This window comes from Falco peregrinus, chromosome 3 (genome assembly GCF_023634155.1).
Source record: "Falco peregrinus isolate bFalPer1 chromosome 3, bFalPer1.pri, whole genome shotgun sequence".
Lineage (NCBI taxonomy): Eukaryota > Metazoa > Chordata > Aves > Falconiformes > Falconidae > Falco > Falco peregrinus.
The window spans coordinates 113,474,322-113,493,779 of NC_073723.1; the positions used below are offsets into that span (position 1 = coordinate 113,474,322).

The 19,458-nt window shown below is 44.9% G+C and overlaps 2 protein-coding genes across 21 annotated transcripts in view; both read right to left on the minus strand.

Annotated features, from left to right (window-relative positions):
- Positions 1 to 921: 921 nt before the first annotated feature.
- PGD (phosphogluconate dehydrogenase) lies at positions 922 to 13,000 on the minus strand. Its single transcript, XM_055798873.1, has 13 exons — positions 12,872 to 13,000; positions 12,323 to 12,398; positions 11,704 to 11,883; positions 11,505 to 11,570; positions 10,252 to 10,370; positions 8,829 to 8,898; positions 8,342 to 8,476; positions 7,403 to 7,592; positions 4,641 to 4,771; positions 4,016 to 4,149; positions 3,562 to 3,661; positions 1,908 to 2,030; positions 922 to 1,210 (listed from the first exon to the last, which is right to left on the minus strand). The coding sequence occupies exons 1-13, from the start codon at positions 12,877 to 12,879 to the stop codon at positions 1,091 to 1,093; spliced, it is 1,452 nt and encodes a 483-aa protein (XP_055654848.1). The 5' UTR covers positions 12,880 to 13,000; the 3' UTR covers positions 922 to 1,090.
- Positions 13,001 to 14,100: 1,100 nt separating this feature from the next.
- Positions 14,101 to 19,458, minus strand: part of KIF1B (kinesin family member 1B) — a 96,864-nt gene continuing 91,506 nt past the window's right edge. For all 20 annotated transcript variants that reach the window (XM_055798868.1, XM_055798864.1, XM_055798857.1 and 17 more), the window contains one exon: positions 14,101 to 18,839. In XM_055798868.1, the coding sequence (XP_055654843.1) occupies positions 18,797 to 18,839 (43 nt within the window). In that variant the 3' untranslated portion in view covers positions 14,101 to 18,796. The remainder of the gene's footprint in view (positions 18,840 to 19,458) is intronic.

Sequence of the window (19,458 nt, forward strand, 5' to 3'; positions counted from 1 at the left end):
TGTTGCACCAGGGGAGGTTTCATGTTCATCACCCTCCAGTTATCAGTATTGCCTGCAATTTGTCACACATTTATTTTATAGAATTCCTAAATCTTACAACATAATCTGCAGAAAAGTTGCTTTAAACGCAAAGCAATCTTTTGGTAATTATACAGATACCCAACTAGGTAGCTGCCCTAACAGAAATAAATGGGGAAAAAAACACCCAGAAAAACTGGTGCACAGCACAAAATGTAACACTTGAGAGGTTCTGAGAAAAGCAGAAAAAAAGCTACAGGCACCCAGGTGAATTTTCAGAAATCCTAAAGATGACTGGCAGTGGGATTGCAGGAAGAGGATCTCAAACAGGGCCAACTTTGCATGCTAACGCAGGTATTTTTAATTGCCCCATGGAAAGAAGAGGCAAAGAAGCAGGGAGATTTGGGGAAAATAGTGCAGGTGCACAGCTAAGCCAACAGTTTATGCCAGAGCTTAAAACTACAAACAACACTTAGAGGAAGAACAGCTTGGTGACAGGAATATCCATCTTGACACCCTCTAAGCTGCATTCAAGTTTCTTCTCCATGATCCATCCCACCCTTCACACTTTCACAGAAAACAAACAGAGCTCACAGTGTGAAAGACTGCAGGTCAACACCCAGGAATTAATCTTTAAGCGCCAAGCTACTGCCTGTTATGAATAAATAGCAGAAACAAAAAAAAAGGCCCTTACCTCCCTGGAATCTTAGGCAGTGTTACTGTGCCATCTCCATTCTCCATTTTAGCAATTACTGAAACGCAGTCATCTCTATCTTGATCCCTATAAGTTTATGCACTATAATACAATAAAAATATTATCATTATAAAATGTATTCTATTAAATACTGCACAAAGACATTTTAGCCGGTTTTGCCCAACAGCAGTGGAAAGAAAACACTTCAATGCGTTCATAAGCAAATTTATTTAGCTTTCTTATAATATATATAAGTATACCCACAAGTTATTACAAAAGTGTCCAAACACAAGTTCTAGCACAGTACAGTAAAAAGTGGTATTCTAGGAGGAATATCTGAGATCTACAGTATCTTGGCTTCAAGAGGAAATATTTCCATTAGACATTGTAGGCAGAAGAGGACACATTTCCTCCATGGCCTGTCCAGTTAGTATGGATAAATACACCTGGCTTTGATAATAATTCATATGTATGTGCACCGAAGTAATCACGCTGAGCCTAGAATAAAAACAGACACACAAAATAGACACATGAATATCACAGTCATACGAGTACTAGAAGTTGCACCTACTGATACTTGACTATAGGAATTCTAGAAGTAAGATCCGACTCCGATATTATAACATTCAAACTTATTTTCTCATTATTAGCAAAACCACTGCAATTAAACACTTACTAATATCTAGTAATCTCAAAAACAAGTATTATTTCTGCTAGGTAGTAATCTCAAAAACAAGTATTATTTCTGCTAGGTAGTAATCTCAAAAACAAGTATTATTTCTGCTAGGTAGTAATCTCAAAAACAAGTATTATTTCTGCTAGGTAGTAATCTCAAAAACAAGTATTATTTCTGCTAGGTAGTAATCTCAAAAACAAGTATACATCCAAAGGTTCAAAGATACCTACTTCTTTATAAACTGTTTTGATTCAAAGATATCTTACCCTTGGTTTACAGATGGAGTAGTAACACTGTCATACCCATATCTCTGATGTTCTTTATCCAGGTATCTCATAGTATTTTATTGCTGTGAGTTTCAGGTTTAATAGAATTATGTTAGGCAGTCTATGCCTTTATCTTTACAGTGTTGGAGTGATTAGGACATATTGCCATTAGGGCCTTTAGACCAGTATTTAAGTAACAACATGATGGTATTTCAGTAGGCAGAAGACTGGCTACACTATTTCAGGCACCTACCTGAAGCAGGTTAGCTGGTAATATTTCATGCCTGTATCCATCATAAAAAGAAAGTGCTGTAGTGAAGCAGGGCATAGGGATACCAATCTGTATTCCAGTACTGATCACATGTCGCCAAGAGTCCTGGAAGAAAGGAAAGGGAGTGGGGGGGAACACAGAGAAGAAAGAAAGAAACTAATCAGTGCTTGCTCAGAGGTATGGGCAGGCATATGAACTATTCTAGTCTAACAGGACGTGCTATTTCACGTTATATGAAATCTATTGACCAAGTCTGAGCAAATGCAGCAGTAGATTCCTGATTTTACATAAATGAGGTTGATCCAAAAAAATGGCAAGTAAGATAGAGTTAACAAACAGGACATTAAGTGTGCAAACATATACTTCACGTGCAGTCAAACCACAGCCTCGAGCAAGGATGCTATTCTTTCATATAAACATAATCAGTGCATCCCAAAAACATGAACACAGTGGGGAACATGCTGAGGAAACACTGAGGCACTTTTAGGACCCCTAATCAAGCACAGTACAAAGCTCGCCAAAGGGCATAGCAGGTCAGCACAACACTTCAAAGACATGTGGGTAATCCCCGTTTCAACTGTACATCTGATTTAGTAACCTGCATGGAATACTCAGCTTCAGTTAAAAGAATTATTAATGATGAAACTACTTCTTTGTTGGTCAGATAATGTGATTTTAGTTCTGCCTGTCAACTCCATCCAAAAATCAGGACACTGTTTGAACAGACCTAGGTCAAACAAACAGCAGGTCTGGAACACTTACTTTGGTGCTCCTGCAAACAGTGGTAATAGAACAGAGCTTTGCACTCTGTACAGCTTAAGTCCAAATGCACAGTAGGCACAAGATGCAGGGCAGTGATGAGAATGTTCACAGAGGCTAGACATTTTTTCCTCATGTCACAATTCTTCTGAATGGCTAGATCTCTGCCTAAGGCTCTTCCGTAATACTAAAATGGAAACCTCCTAACAGCAGCTTGGCTAGCATCGGAGAGAAGAACCACGACACAACAAGGACTCTGTGTTTGTTTGTATTATCTTTAGGTCAACAGTACAAATATACCTTGCAACATTACATGAGATCTCAGTTCATCACTTGATGTATCTGGATGCTGATTTATAAGGCAGCGCTTCAGTGCTGCAACCCCCTTTTTTTCCTTCATTTAGAACTACCGTTCTCCAACTTGCTGATGAAACGGAGGCAAGAAGCATTTTTTCAAGAACAGGATGCTAACCCTGGTGTCTGGCAGAATTCTAGTTTGGACCTCAGCATAGCCTGCCTCATCACAGTAACTTTCTTGTTCAATTTCAGCCAACTCCAACTATGCAGTCTTACAGGATCAGGATGGGAAAAAACCCGATATGTTCTACTAAAGAAGGGTACCTTGAAGCCATAGATGATGAATTCCTGCACCCATACCTTATATGCGTACAGATATACATACACAATCCCAAAGAGCTTAAGGATTGTTTAGAAATCTTTTAGATTAAGGATGCTGTATAAATCAGTTTCAAGGGTGTTCTCTGCCTTTTCATTTTTCAGTCTAAATAGACCTGTAAAGGTAACTCCTAAGAAAGCAGCTGAGTAAGTCCAGACTGTAAACTATTGCTTTTATGTTCTCCCTTCCTTGGAAACTCACCTGGCAGTTTTCAACAGCTGTCTTAAAGAAATCATCCAACAGCAAATTCTGGAGCTCAGGGTTTCGATCAAAAGCATCTTTGATTTTTCCCAGGAACACACTAGGCAGAACACATGTAAACCAGGAATAAAATTTCAAAGCTTCCAACAAAGGCCCAGAACAAAAAACTTACAGTGCCAAAATTTGATTCAGCCAGACTCACATTCCAAACATTGAGAAAAATGCAAACAAAACAAAGACCAAAGAAAATCTGCAGTAGCTAAGCCACCAGAAAATTGGCTTCATCTGGTGACCTTTAGTGCTGTCTACAGAAACAGCATCTCAGTATCTTAACAGCAGATTGACTCCATAAATTTTCCAAGAGAGACTCTAGACCTGTCAGTCTAGAACTGCATAAACTAAATTGCCTGCTTTTCTCCCCTCCGCACCTAAGTTACCTCATTATCTTAATTACCTTCTGATGATGCAGCCTCCCCTCCACATCAGTGCAATGCCACCATAATTCAGTGTCCAGCCAAATTCTTTGGCTGCTTGTCTCAGCAGCATGAAGCCTTGAGCATATGAGATAATCTTGGAAGCATACAGGGCCTAGAAAAAAACAAATTCACATTCCCAGTGAAGTCCTACAAAGCTGAATGAGAAACTTCAGTGTCTGCATGCTCTGTTTAGTCCACATCTCATCAGGGATGAATACAGTAGGCACATCTCTGCTATTTGAGAACCAAAATATCCTTTCTAATTTTTGGAAAGTCTGGTCTCAACAGAAAGAGTTCAAGAGCTATTACCCCCACTACAGAGTGTTGAGGAGCGAAAAAGTAAGCTCCTCTGCATGAATTCTGACCTCCTGCACCCCAGCTAGTTGTCGCTGCCCACTGTGCCTTTGACTTGAATTCCTTCTTTGGTCAGGAAAGGAACTGGTCGCACTATGCTCGTGGACATCACTAGACAATGCACAATGGGACAGCCGAACCACTTGTCATGAAGTGTAAACACAGAAGCTCTTCGCCAGGGTTTCACCATCCAAAACCTGCTTTGATACACAGCTTGAATAGAGCACCCTGGCAAGCAGAGTGACTCACCTTGCGTATGTCCTCCAGAAAGGCCTTCTTGTTCCCACTGAATTGGGTCATTTTAGGCCCATCCAGCAGCTTACTGGCCTGTACTCTCTCGTCCTTGAGGGAAGACAGGCACCGTGCAAACACAGCTTCACCTTTAAGTATGGCAGGAAAGGGGAGATAATTAGAAAGTTCAGCATCGCTGTAAAGGCCCGAGATACTTGTCCTCAAGCACTCAATGAGCACGTCACTGAATGATGAACCACATACACAGCGAAACAGAGTCACACAGGAAGAGAGGTGTGCAAATGAATTATTTTAACAGCATTACTGAGGGACCAAACTGCCTGTCAGCATAACCAGTGGGTAAATATTGACTAATACAGCTTTCAAACAATGAAGAAAACAAGCCACAAGTCATCCACATGAAAGTTTATCTTTGGGAAACTTCAACAGCCCTTAGTTTTAAGAATTTACTTTAAAATCTCCTCTGATCTACAAAAAGACAGACAGCGCTGCATGACAGTCTAGGGACAGGCAAGGTTGAAGACTTCACTCAGTACTGTATCATGTTTTGAAGATAAAAAGCTGCTGCATAAATGCCAAGTGACATTAACTAAACGTGCTTTGAAATACACACATGCAAAATAAGAGCAATTAAAATCAAGAATAAATTCAGCAGGTTAACTTATAAGAGGAAATAAGTTTTACAAATCTGGTAGGCCTGTAACACTGGTATTCAGAAGCCCATAATGAAGTTTTATAACATCACTGAGCAGGTTACTAAATGTCATTTGCCAGGGCTAGGGAGTTAGCCAAGTAGCTCCTGAAGAGAAATCCCTTGATCTGGCTCAGTCAATTCCTAATCATGGTGGTTTAAGCTGTACTTACTTGCAATTGAAGACAGTATTGTTAATGGTAAAAAAAAAAAACCAAAACCAAATCAACGCCACACTCAAACAAAACAGTTTCCAGGGTCTGATGGAAGGTAAGTAATCACGTTTATTATAGTCTTCATACTGAACTTTTCTTCCACCTTTTAAGTGAGTCATGAATTACCAAAAAAAAACCCCACACCCCTCAAAACAAACTAACCAAAACCAAGATGAATGAGTAATGTTTTCACAAGATCCTGAATCTTCCCTGCAGTTCGATTAATAGATTGTTATCAAAATCAGAACTGCCTCCTCTCCATTTCTGCAAAAACTTCCTTCTGCACCGGGGAAGAGAAGGGGGGGGGGGGGGGGGGGGGGGGGGAAATGAGGAAAAAGCAGGAGCAGCGTGACTTGCTTTTACAAGCAGAAGTCTGCAAGTCATGCTTCTGCAGTAAAACCACATGCACAGCAACTGCCCTATGAACAGCCAAGTTTGCACAAGGGCTATTGCACATACTTCCTTATTAACACATCATTACCTAACACCACTCCCCTGGCACTGCAGAGGCCTAATTAGGGAGGGTTTCCTCCACCCTTAATCTTCGCAAGAACCCCAAACGGGAGAATATTAACAGCACAAGCGAGAAACACACTCTCAAGCCTAGAACTGAAAGACTATAGCTGTAGTAGAACATTAAAACCATTTACAAAACCTGTTTTGTAAAAATACATTGTTGAAATGCAGCTATATTTCTCTGATAGCTGTCACTGCAGTTACTCTTTCACCCTACTGAATACAGTTTTTCTTATCTTCTATTACAACACGACTCAACCAGCCAAGGCAAAGGAAATAGAGGTAGAGAAAGCATGAAAATTAAAGCCAATTTGAGAGCAAAGAACCTGTTGAGTCACCTTACTTACTCGGTGGGAAAGTCTACATTGGACCTGTGGTAAGAGAGCACTCTAAATGCGTTGCAGATGTATTACAACTCCTATGTCACACTTCCATTCAAAAGCCAGGCTAGATAAAAGGGTAAGCACCCAGACTGTTAGGTCTGTAGGTGAGCTGGTAAATTCTCACACGTTAGGGATACAATTCAAAGCAATTACAAAATACATGTCCATCACCTTAGTTTGGTTTTGGGTCAGCAGCCTTATTAGCCACAAAACAAAAGCCAGCAGTAGTCCGGAGTGCATGAAGAAACACCACAATTAACTGTTGTATTGGAAAAACAGCAACCATCATCCTAGGGTGGTGGTCTGCTGCTAGCCTCAAAAAAAAAAAAAAAAAAATCTGTCTGTGCTCCTCAACCCATAATACAGTCCAACCCTCGTGTTTCTGTTTAGTCACACCAATGCTGGGGCTAGCCAAGTTATAACAAAACACCAAAATAGAAGACTTAGATACCTGAAAAATAATCCTTATGCCTTCAGAGAAGTCTAAGTACTTATCAAGCAATGGTCAAGCAACAAGGTTTTCAGAGTGTCCTGCCCCAACTTTTTTCTTTTTTTTTTAATATTTCTAAGACTATGATGTGATTTGGAGTAGCAGATAAGGTGGAGTATTACTGAGAGGAGCTGACATTAATTTCATCAATCTAGTGTGACACTTCTAGCACTGCACTTACATTCACCTGTCACCGAGTCATCACCAGCACTATGAAGATACCACGGACGAAGGCATGATAACACTACTGCCAACATTTGAGAAACAAGGTAAAAACCAAGCCCAGCAAGAAAAACAGTAACGGCTCTCATGGGCAGAAAGACTGCAATGGCTACACCTAGAAAAGCCTCTTCGAGCCAAGCCCTAGCGTGGGCTTATTTCTGAGATTATCCGTTACCGTGCTCCTTACTGTGATGTGGTACATGCCAGCAGGAAAGACGAGGCCAGATCAAAGAACCAGTTACCTATGAGTGTGACGGGGACCCCATATTCCAGGGCAGAAATGGCTGTCCACTTTCCTGTGCCTTTTTGTCCCGCGCTGTCCTTGATCTTTGGGAGGAGGTATTTTCCATCGCTGTCTTTGAATTTGAGGATATTGGCTGTGATTTCGATCAGGAAAGAGTCTAACTCTGTTTTATTCCATTCCTGAAATACCTGGAAAAGGAGAAAAAAGCATATATATATATATATATATACACACACATATATGTACACACACTGATTTACTATGTATCTCAACCGATTTACTGATGTATGTGTACACAGACATACATATATATATATACATACAAAAAGGGGGTCATACTATCTCAGTTACTGGTTATTGGCACCCTGTCACATCTACCAACAATTTCAGCGCTGCTGGAAGGCCATTGTGCAGGAGCCCTGCACTGGAAGGAGCACAGCTCAGAGTCGGAGCCGAGAGCACCCATCTCCAAGCAGGAAGGCAGAGGCATAGCCCGTCCTGCTGCCTATCATCACAGGCACTGAAGGCTGGAAACAGAACTGCCATTTCAAGACACATCATACTTATTTGACTTGCTTCAACAAGGACTTTGCAAGATTTGCCAGCTTGATTATAACATTCGATGTTTTACTAGCTTTTTTCAGGCAAGATCATTCACTTCTCTCTACAAGAAGCTGCTCCCTGGGGAGAAACCAGCCATAGAATGGGAGATTTTAGACAACATTCAGGTGTACATGCTTGCTGCTCCCCGCCTCATTTAAAGCTCAGGAATATCGTGCTCTGCCCTTGGTAGAAGGCACATCAGAAAATTTAACTTCATGACGTACAAGCAGCTTTACCTTCAACCTCATGATGTACAAACAGCCCAGCTGCCTCCTTCAATGGCAGACACAGCCACTTGGCTCAGGAAGGCAAGACACCAAAAATGACAGATCACCTTTGACATCTCCTCATGCTCCATGCCCACCACATCTTTCATCAGGTGATAGGCCTCACAGATCAGCTGCATGTCTCCATATTCAATCCCATTGTGCACCATCTTCACAAAGTGTCCAGCACCTTCATCTCCTACCTGTCAGGGAATATCCAAAAATGGCATTGGCAACAGCACTGCCACCACTTCCAGTGTTTAATACCTGCCTATAGCTTCCTCCTGCCTAAAAAAACCCCATTACTAGCTGAAAACACTGTGGGTCACAGTTCCATTTAGCTCCCCCAGCACATGATCCAGCCAAAGAGCTTTTCCCTTCTGTTGTATGGGCTAAGTTACCAGAGATGGCAGATTTGAAGTGAATGCAGCCAGACAGAAAATCAACCCAGTGTCGCTGGCCTTATTAAGGACAAACGTGCATGAGTTTCAGCAACCAAACTATCTTAGCCTGGATCTAACCACAAGTTAAGGTCAGTATCAGATTAATATTTACCCAGTCACAACAAGGTTCCCCAGATCCCACTTTAGCAGCAATGCTTTGAAATATGGTCTTGATGTGGGGCCTGTGGGGAGAAATAATACGCCTCAGCAGATAGGCAGAGGTCACAAACACCACACGAAAAAAAGAAAAAACAACAAAAAAAATCCACCAGTATGATTCATCCTTCTGTAACCTGCCAAAAAGCAGTTCGGTGTGAGGGAATCCTGGTAGGTTGATAACCTACCACACAGCGATGTCAAATAAAACGTATGCTCTTCCCAGAACAAGACACTGTTCGCAAGAAATGAGGACAACCCAATGTCACACTTGCAACACTGTGCAACAAGCTTAATATACCTAAAGGAACCCAAATTTCTCTATTTTATTCTCTATATTCTCTATTTTAGAAATGGAGAAATAGAGAGGCAGGTTATGATACAGGCTCATACTCATTAAAGGATTAGTGGTGGAATTGGAACAAAATCCCATTCTGTTCTATAGCCGCAAGAAAAATCCAGGGTGATCTGGTGGAATAGAGGGAAGGAGGAAAGAAACTCCACAAATGCAAGTGAGGATACAGTTATCTGCATTACTGCAGGAAGCAGGAGCTTTTGTCATTGCCAGGCTCCTCAAGCGTACTGAATTGCTTAGCCAACAGGACAGCGTTACAGAATGTCGAGTTTGGAGCAGCACTGGGAAAGGAGCATGGGTGGCACACGGGCCGCAGGTGCTGTGAAAAGGGCGGGGGACAAAGTTCAGGTAAGGGTGGCAAATAGAAGCTGTCTTTACTGAGCTGCTTATGGCAAAAAAATTATCAGACAGCAGATTACTGTGATGTTGTTTCTGGCTTTGCGCTGTCAAATTTGACCAGGCAGATGTTCACAGGGAGGAAGTTTAATATGAACATTGATAGACAGACCTTTACAGTAACATGAGTGCAGAAGAGCACAACAGCATGGCAGAAACTTGAAAAAAATCATGTATTTAATAGCCAGTACAAACACATACTGAGGGCTCTTTTTATGGTGTCTATCACTGCAGGGATATTTGCTGCTGCCTGTTTCATGGTTAACAGCTTTCCAAGTGCATAGGGCCTCAAAAGAAAAATCATAATCAATAAACAGTACTTGTTTAAAATTTAAGCAAACTTCCTTTCTCCCCTGGCACACATTTCTCCCTTCAGATCTGTGCAGGTCCTACTTTCACCTGTGAATTTCTGGAAGAAAAACGTGCCTTTGTTTTGCCTGCTATGGAAGCTCAGCACTGCCCCATGGGCCCAGCTAGGTTGAGAAATCTTGAGCCTTGAGGAAGTGAAATGGCAACATATCTTATTCTCTCCACACCCACGTCCTCCTCCTCCCCTCCTTCGGCTCTCAACGTGAATAGAAGATGCTTGTTACAGATCATATCGAAGAATATTCTAGCTCATGCTTACCAGGCTTCTTTAGCTCCTCCTGGCATGAGTGAAGGACCGTATCTGGCACCCTCCTCTCCACCACTAACACCACTTCCAACAAATAAGATGCCCTTTTCCCGTAGCTCCTTACAACGTCTCTGGAACAAAAAGCAGAGCAGCATTATTTAATTTCTTTTAATGCCAGAGCCCTACAAACAAAGGTTAGAAATTTAGAGCTAAAATTAGGTTTCAGTGCTGCTCTGGACATGCTAGAAGAGACAACCTCAGAGGAAGTTTGTACATGCACCAAAGTGAACATTAGGAAACGTGCAGTTGCTTTGACATGGGTCCCTGCAAAACAGACATGCTGAGAAAACAAAGTCCTTGGAAGCACCGAATAGAAAAGAGCAGCACTGAGGCTGGAAAAGGCTTGGAATTAAGTATCAGGTGATACATGCTGTGTGCAAAGATGTGGGGGAGGCAGATTAGGCCCGAGGTGGAGTTGCCGAGTTCATTGCAGAGTGAAGGTGCAAGCATGAACAACTGTAAGAGCAACTAATTCCCTCTGAGTGGGAGAGGAGCACAGGCTGAGAACCTTAAGGGAAGCTGCAAGCTCCCCAAGTATTAATCCTTATTTAATACCTGTTTTTTACTCTGGCATAGCCAACTCACTCATCCAAAATCAGGATGCCAAAGCAGAAAGACTAATATCGGCACCCCTTCTAAGATTCAGAAGTACCAATCTGAATGCAGTATTTTCACAGAACCATCCCAGATACGCTAACGGAACTCCTTTAACTTCTATAGGTCAGCCCTATTGCAAGCTTTTTTTGTTGCGGGTTTGTTTGGTGTTGTTTTTTTTAAAAACAGATAATTACTCTGCTGTTCTCGTTACTGAGACAGCCAAACCAGCAGTTCTGTCTTACAGGCTTTTCCTGTGGTCATGTAGGATTGAGATAAAACAACAACTCTACAAATATCTTCAGATTTTCAAATCTCCCTGAAAGCACCTTAAGATTGTAACAGGAAATTGTCTAAAGACCATCACTCTTTAAAAGATCTCAATAAAAATATTCTTTGATGATTCGAGCAACTTCTATAAAAATATACTTACATAACAGTCCTTAACTACTGTAACAATTGCATTTTAATAGGCTGCATGATCTGGTTTTGTAGAGATCCTTCCCCAAGCAGGGGGGAGATGGCATCTTATCAGCTGACTATTCTGATGATCAGAGGAGACAGAATCATGTGTATTTCATTCATCCACTTCAGGCAGAAAACAGACTTACCGTGGTATCTCTGTACTCGGAATTCCCACCATCAATTATGATGTCTCCAGTCTCCAACAACGGCACCTGCAAAAAAATAAACTGGCAGTTTGGTTTTATCCATGCATTCCAAACCTCATTAGTGATGAATAATTGAGATCTTCTAAACATAACTTCTCCAAAAAGACAAAAGGAATCACAGATAGAATATTTGCCTCACCAATTTATTGATGAAGTCATCCACTGCACTGCCAGCCTTCACCAGCAAGATAACGCGACGGGGCTTCTTTAAGTGGGAGACCATCTCTTCCAGGCTGTGAGCACCAATCACTTTGGTTCCCTTGGCTTCACTGGCCAGAAAGTCATCCACTTTGGAAACTGTCCTGTTAAAAGCACAAACCTGGGGGAGCAAAAAAAACACGTTAACAAAAGCTGCCGACAGAGCAGTTACTTTAGCTTGGAGTAGAAATTAAGTAAGGTTCAACGCTACGTGCTCTCCCACTTCCACCTTCCCTAAAGACACAAAGCTGGGATGAACCTGCAGCATGTCCCTGCACGTGCCTTGGGAACCTGCGGGTCGTGGCCAAGCCCTAAGCAAGCTTCAGGGAAAAACCCTACGTAACTAACAGGCCAGGCGGCCGGCTGAGCGCGGCACGCACCGCGGGGCTGCTCTGGGAGAGGGACAAGGGGCAGCCTCGGTTGTGACTGAAAGGAGAAGCGATACCCGTTAGACCGATACTCATTAGACCGTCACAAGGGAAAGGAAACCCCCAAACCCCGTAAAGTGCTTGGCTCCAGCCCCAGGCGCTAGTGGCTCCTGAACACCGTCCTGCCCTTACCACGAAGCCATGGTCGTTCATGTTCAGGATCAGGTTCTGGCCCATCACGGCCAGTCCGATCAGAGCGATGTCAGCCCTGCAAGGCGGGAGAGAAGCGAGCGGTGAGCGGCTGCGGCGGCTCCGTGCTGGGGCAGCCCACCCCTCCGCGGGGCTGGGCAGGGCGCTCCGCCGGCTGCCCGCGCCCCGGGGCGGCCCCGCACGCACAGCCGCGCCCCGGCTCGGCGGCAGCTGGCCCAGCCGCCCGGCACCGGGAGGCGAGTGCGCACGACACCCGGCCCGGGCGCCGCCAAGCGCGTCCCTGGTGGACCCAGCTCAGCCACGGCCCCACCGCCGCGGCGCGGGCTGCCCGGCACCGGGACGTGCCGCCGAGGGCTGCCGTGCGAGGGCCGCGCCGCGCCCCGCCGCGGGTGCCGGGCAGGGCGAACTCCCCGCTGCCGGGCCCGGCCGCCGCGCGCCCCCCCCCCCCCCGAGCCCACCGCCTTCCCCCGCCGCGGGCCGCCCGCGCAGCGCAGCTGGGCCCCGCGCCCCCCGCCCGCCCCCGGCGCTCACTGGGCCATGGCGGCGCTGGCGGCGGCGGAGCTCGGCCTGCAGCGCGCGCCGGATAGCCCCTCAGCCGCGCGGCCGGGGCGCGCCCATTGGCTGTTCCGGCAGGCTCCGCCCCCCGCCCATGGGCCGATGGCGGGAGCGCCCCGCCCCCTTAAAGGGGCCGCGCTCGGCGCGAGCCCGTAGAACGGCGGCCGGCAGCGGCCCCTTCGTCCGCCCTGCCTCGGTCAGCGGGTCGGCGCCGCCAGGCCAGCTGTGGACGCGGCCCGGGGGCGCCAGGCCCCCGTCCGTCTTCGGGGCATCCTAGAATGCGGCCGGAGGAAAACTGAGGAAGCTCGCGTCAGCGTCGAGACTAAATGAGGCTCCAGAGAAGCTGGCTCGCTTCATGCCGCCGCTCCTCGACAGTCGGTCCACCATCGCGACAGGCCAACGCCTGGGCGCGTTGTCCCCGCTCAGGGCACGCTGCGAGCACGCGGCCGCCGAGCCCCGGGGCGTGGGGCAGGGGCTGCAGGAAGGTGACCGCAGCCGGGCAGCGCCTCGCGGCAGCGCCAGCGGGGGGGCAGGGGCCACCCGGGGCAGTCGTTACCCAGGTGCGACCGGAAAACTATCGGGGACGGGCGACAGCAGCCAGAAGCCGGCAGGGCACCCGCGGCCGCTTCCCCCGTAAGACCAGATGTCGCCAGCAGCCTGACAAACGTCTGCCATGGCGCAGCGCTTCGGGGGCAGGAGCCGTGTCGGACAGCAAGCAGCGGCCCCCGCCCGCGGGACCGGGATGCTTTGGGAAGGCCCCGACCGGCTTCCCCCCCGTGACTGGTAACACTACAAAGCTCTGCCTGCAGACGGGGAGGAGGCGCAGGGACTCCCTGGCACATCCTTCTCCACAGAGCTGGTGCCTCACACTCCGCAGTTACCTGCCGTGGTTTGATTTCACACGCTTCCTCTCATTTTTAACAGCCACACCCCGATAAGCCAGTGTTTACTGGCAGCTCTACGACAACCTTATTTTATCTTTCATAAAAAGAATCTTTTGAAAGCACCCAGAAACTACTTCTAAATGCTGTGTAACATAAAGGGAAAAGGGTGAGGAAGGAGAGGAAGGGCAGAAGGGCCTCTCATCTTCCTCAAGAACAGCTGAGGCAAATTTCACAAAAGAGTAAGCTTATTCAGGACAGGTTTTGAAAACAAGTGATCATTATAAGGTCCCAGTAATTAAATCATAATAAAAGGAGTACGTGTTGTATCTGCTAATGCACTGGTTGGGTTGTACCTTTATTGTTTCACCTCGTTCACTAACAATTCAGTGGTGCAAGGTTACCATACACAGTTAGATACCTGCATTGCACACCTAAGGCTATACAGCAAATGGATCAGAATTAGTACAAATACATGAACTATATTTACATTTTGTATACTCAAGCTCCAAATATCGGATATATTTACAAAATAAAATAAGAAAACGAAAACCTGAAATTAATGTACAGTGTTGCTGATACACTCCTTTGCTGGGATGAAGTCAGTTTGCAAAGAGATTTGTTCAAGAAGGCCACTTATACAGCATATACCTTGTATACTTAGTGTACAGACAGATTGAACAGGGAGATGGGGACCGCAATTAAAAAAGTATGTATTTCAGTGCAACAGCATGTCTAACGTCCCAATTCAAGAACCTTAATCAACTACACGTGAAGTAAGAACAAGCGGAGTGGAAAATTAAGAACTGATCCTGGGAAGCGCTGATCTTTTGAGACTCCCTCTGCCTCTAGTCCCTGGTTTCAAGGCGAGCCAGAGGTACTGGGTGCTGCTCAGGATCAGGCCATTAACATGGCAACATGAAGAACCGAAGACCTGGGAGCTCCGTACCCTCGGTTTTCTGAATACACAGCTGAGCCCGGCAATTTAAAAACTGTTCCAAATAACATTGGACACATCCATCTGGTTAGTGTTGGACTAGTTTTGATTTCAAATACTTAGAACGCATAAATGGCCTTCTGAACAAAAAAGTCAATCCTGTTCTTGAACAGCTGATGTTTTTAAACAAGGAAGCACAAAATTAATACATTCCTGCTACATACAGTACAGTTCAGACCACACATTGGGGTTAACAACTACAATGGAGAGATGCAATGCATACATGTCAGAGACCCACTTAACGTACATTCCGCCAACTGTTCCAGAGCAGCACCGTTATCCTTCCTCCAGCAGCAGGGTAACAGCTGCATCTCCAACAAAAACACCCACCACGGTATAAACTAACACAAACTAAGGCTGCGCGAGAGTACCAGGAAGATGCGTATGCATAGGCAGTATTAGTTGACTGTATAGTACCAATGGGTGTTATACCAAAGCTAATCCTCTTATCTAATGTGCAATTAATTACAGATGTATAAATATACAATACATTACATAAAAATAAATCCCTGTAAATTAGATAACAAGCAGCAAAAAGTAAAGTCTTTGCTTTGAAATACCTTTTTGCTAATCAGTAATAAGGACTATAATATAATAAGGACCGACCAAAAAAAAAAAAACCAAACCCCACCCTTTCTCAGTCTGGAAATAACATTCCCTTCCCTTCTGCATCCCAGAATACAGGAATCTTCTTTAAAAAGGTACTTAAAGTGCATTTCTAAAATACAGTATAGGAAGTTTAGTTTAGTTTTAAAATATCCAGGAACCTCCAAGACCAACAACATAATTTTCAACGGACAAAAAAGATCATTTGCTCCTTCCTTTCAGCGAGGAACATAAAAACCCAAGCTATGGCACAGCTTCGCACTGACTCTCTCCAAGGAATGCCTGTCAAATTTACTACCAGTGCTTGTGCTCGGCGGGCTGGCAGGCCCACAGCACCGTGCCTCGTCTCCAGCGGCCGCGTCCCCAGAGCTGTCTGACTCCAGGACTGCACACACACGCAGCGAGTAACCAGGAGCGGGTTTTTCAATGTCAAGAGGAGGCAGCTTATCACATTTTCCCCTGCTTGCTTTCTGTTGCTAAAAAGAGATTTCTAACATGTTGGGCTAGATCAAAAAAAAGCTTTACAGTGAATGGAAATCCACTTGGTTATCCTTTTAAAGAAACCTTGAATTTATTTCAGTCCAGTTTTAAGCAGGGAAACCGATGTCTCAAAGTAGGCTTCAGTAATTGGTGAAAAACTGTAACTGTGTGCCCTTGTGCCAGACCTGCAAACAGTAACATGCCCATTTGAACTCCACACAACAGCAACCTGTTTTGTCAAAGATTATGCAGCTTTAAGAGATACCGATGCTTGAAAACAGGATTTTGCTCTTCTGACGATCTGTTATCCACCTAGACACCAAATCATCAGAAGCTGCTCGGAGTCTTTAGATAGAAGAGCAACATTTACGCAACACGGCTGTAACACTTCCAGCTCTGAATAAAATAAGCATCTGTCTCTTCCTACTTTTAAAGGAAGATCCCTTAATCATGTTTTTATGCAATGCCTATATCCCCTTAGTCAATTTTCTGGCTTATCCAAAGCAAAGACTTAGCAAACTAGTTTTCTTCTAGTTAAAAAAAGAAAAAGATAAAAATTAAAATGCTCTCAGTGTGTTACAAAATGCCTCCACCTAAATTGCTACGTCTCCTCAAACTGGTTCCACTTTCATTACAAACAGTGGTGATGGCAGCAACAACTTAGTGCTTGAAATAGGTAATTCTTGAGATCAGCTTAACTCCAGCTTGAGGAGCCCTCCTGCAGCACTAGCAGTCTTACTTATCCACACACTGGAAGTGCATTATCATCCATTGCATAACAAAAGGAACATTACCACTGTATTAAGTCACACACAATTAAACACGACAAAACCAGAAAGAAGAAAAAAAAAAAAACCACCAAAAGAACATTGCCATTACGCTCCCGGGTCCCCAGGATGCTCCCTCACTTTGGATTCCAGTTCTGAAATAAACCAGAGGACCACAGGAGATCGCATGAGCACGTGCTTTAGCTTCAGTACTATTGCAAAATATATAAAGGTATGTCCTAGCAAGTGTCAGACTCCATCTCCCTGCTCCTTCACCAACTGTGCTTTTAGGAGGCCTCATTATGCATTGCACTTTGGAGAACAAAAACCCCATAAAGCTAAAAAACTGCTCAGCTGATGCCAGTCCCACGCGCACTTTTGGCCACAGAATTTCCAATGTGTGACGTGACCTGCTGATGGAGCCAAATCAAACTGACTCTCTTGAGCTGGAGTGTGCCCAGATGTGGGACCGTCACAGCGGAGCGAAGCCCTTGTACCTCTCCCTTGAGGCGGAACGCAGGCTAACACCCCCGCGTGCTCCCCAGGCCCACAGCCAGCCCTCTCGGTGCCCAAGGCAAGGCAACAAACCGTAGCACAGCAGCCCGAAGCACAGCCAAAGGAAAAAGAACCACCACCCCCTCCCCAGCCTCCCTGAACCTAACCAAGGGAGAGGAGCTCACTGCTCAGAACAAAAATTCATCCTGCTTTCCCTTCGCAGGGCAAGGACCAAAACTTCAGCCACAAGGAGAACTACACCGGAGGTCAAGAACCAACACCACCCAGCTCATCTCCAAGCCGCCAACTATTCCACCCCACCAACCAGGACCAGAGTCCACTTGATACATCCTCCAGGAAGGATTAATTCTGAACTTAAAACTAACTGGGGGGTTTTAGCTGATGAAAATTGTAGCAGAGAAATCAGGAAACATTCAAAAGTTATTCCAGAAGAAGTGAAAACGTCCTGCTGTTCCCTGGAGAACACTGCAAGTGCAAGGCCTGGGGAGTGTTCTGCAGACAGAGGATGCTTTCCCCACCAACAGATGGGGTGTCACCGGCGTGCTGCAGAGCGGGGGTGGACACACGAAGGTAGAGCAGCCTATCCTGACGTACCGATGACAGCTGTCAGTCTCTTCCACTAGAGGCGAGAACTGCGCCCATAGGAGCTGGGGGTCAGGACTAAAAGCGGAATGAGGAGACGCTGCCCTCCTGCGCTGATCTCCCGAAGGAGCTCTGGGGAACGGCCACACTTCTGTTTCCCTGTAATGACACTCTCCATCTGCCAAACACAAGGCTGAGCATCTAGAACTTCAGGGACTGTACCTAACATTTCAGCGATGTGGTTTATGTTTCCTCACATCAGCACGAGTTCCGTCTCCCCAGCTCAGTTCAGAGGTGGAGCAGGGAGTGTCAGTGCTTCGGGAAAGAGTTAAAGCCAAGCACTGTGCACCCGCAACCCCACAGCAAGAGTTTTAAGACAGATTATTCCAGCCAGCCGTTCTCAGTTTGGTCCCTACCTTTTTCCAGCTCATGCCTTAGCCTGTTGGACCCTGCAAACTCAAAAACTTGCACCAAGTCCAAAACTCAGTCTGCCCAGATAGATTTGTCCAATATCAGCTTTCCACAGAGTTTAAATTAGAGGCTGGATCCAGAAAGCCTGAGGAGCTATTGCAGTTCCTGTCTGGGTAATGTCTACATAGGAGAAGTTATCTTTCCCTGGCATTAGAACTTTGCCCTGAGGGAACCAACGACTACTGCCAAGTCACAAATCGAATGAAAAACCTGCAGCAGTCTAGACAGACAACAATGGACAGTGGGACAGACACCAAAAGGTCAGTTGAAATGGGAAAACAATTGTTATAAGAAAAAAAAAAACCACACTTTTTTTTCTTCTTTTTAGTCGTGCATAATCACTCGGGGGTTTTTTGATATTTTTTTTTCTTTCTTTTTGTCTGGCCACATGCTACTAGTACGATTCTCAGTACAAGTGAAAAGAAACAAGGTAGGGTTAGAATGCCTAGAAAATGTGCTGAAGGAGTTGGGAAGGTAGGGGATGTTAAGCCACAGGATTACATACAAGAGAAACTGTCAAGAATCACAAAGAGAAAATGAGAGGTAACACTTAGTCTATCAGAAGGTGAGTGAGGAGAACAGATGAGAACATTACATGGACTCAGTACTTCAGCTGGCCCGTGCGTCTTCGAGCCAGTTTTGACCTGTGCAAGAGAGAAGTAGAAAAATATTTGTTGAATTCAGGAAGTTTATTTTTCTTCCCTCCCCACAGTTTGTCCACTTTTTTTTTTTTTAAATCCTTTCATATAGTCCTAGTTTACTCCATATGCTTAGAAAGGAAAATGTATCAAGGGCTGAAATGAGAAAGACTTCTCACTCTCCTGCTGTGCTCCTTTAAAGGAAGATGGGATCTTTTAAGGACTGCATTGTGACAGTATTATTTGATGCTCTATAGTAATAGCTTAGCTTTTAATTTATTTTTTTTTTTATTGAAAGGAAGAGCTACCGTAGCATAGTAAGACAGAGTAGAAGACAGTAGTAGAGTAGGAAGATAGCAAGTAGGGGATGTCTGTGACCTGTGTTAAAGGGAAGGCTTCTAGAGAAGTTTGAAGAAGGGAAGGAAATGAGAACTTCTACTCCAGCTCACCATCAACACAATGAAAAGGCAGTCCAGACCCGTCTGCACAGAGGTAGCAAGAAGCTTTATAAATTTGTAAAACAGCAATACAAGAAAACCATTTTGCAGCCTCCAAAGGTAGTGCTACATGAAGCATACCACACATGTTCAAACTGGATACGTTTGTTAAGAACGTCACAAGCCAG

Coding starts and splice junctions, on each gene's coding strand:
- PGD (XM_055798873.1), bottom strand. Junction 11,571..11,703: donor ATGACTTCATCAATAAATTG/GTGAGGCAAATA, acceptor ATTTTTTTGCAG/GTGCCGTTGTTGGAGACTGG. Junction 8,477..8,828: donor GGGAACCTTGTTGTGACTGG/GTAAATATTAAT, acceptor ATTCCCTGACAG/GTAGGAGATGAAGGTGCTGG.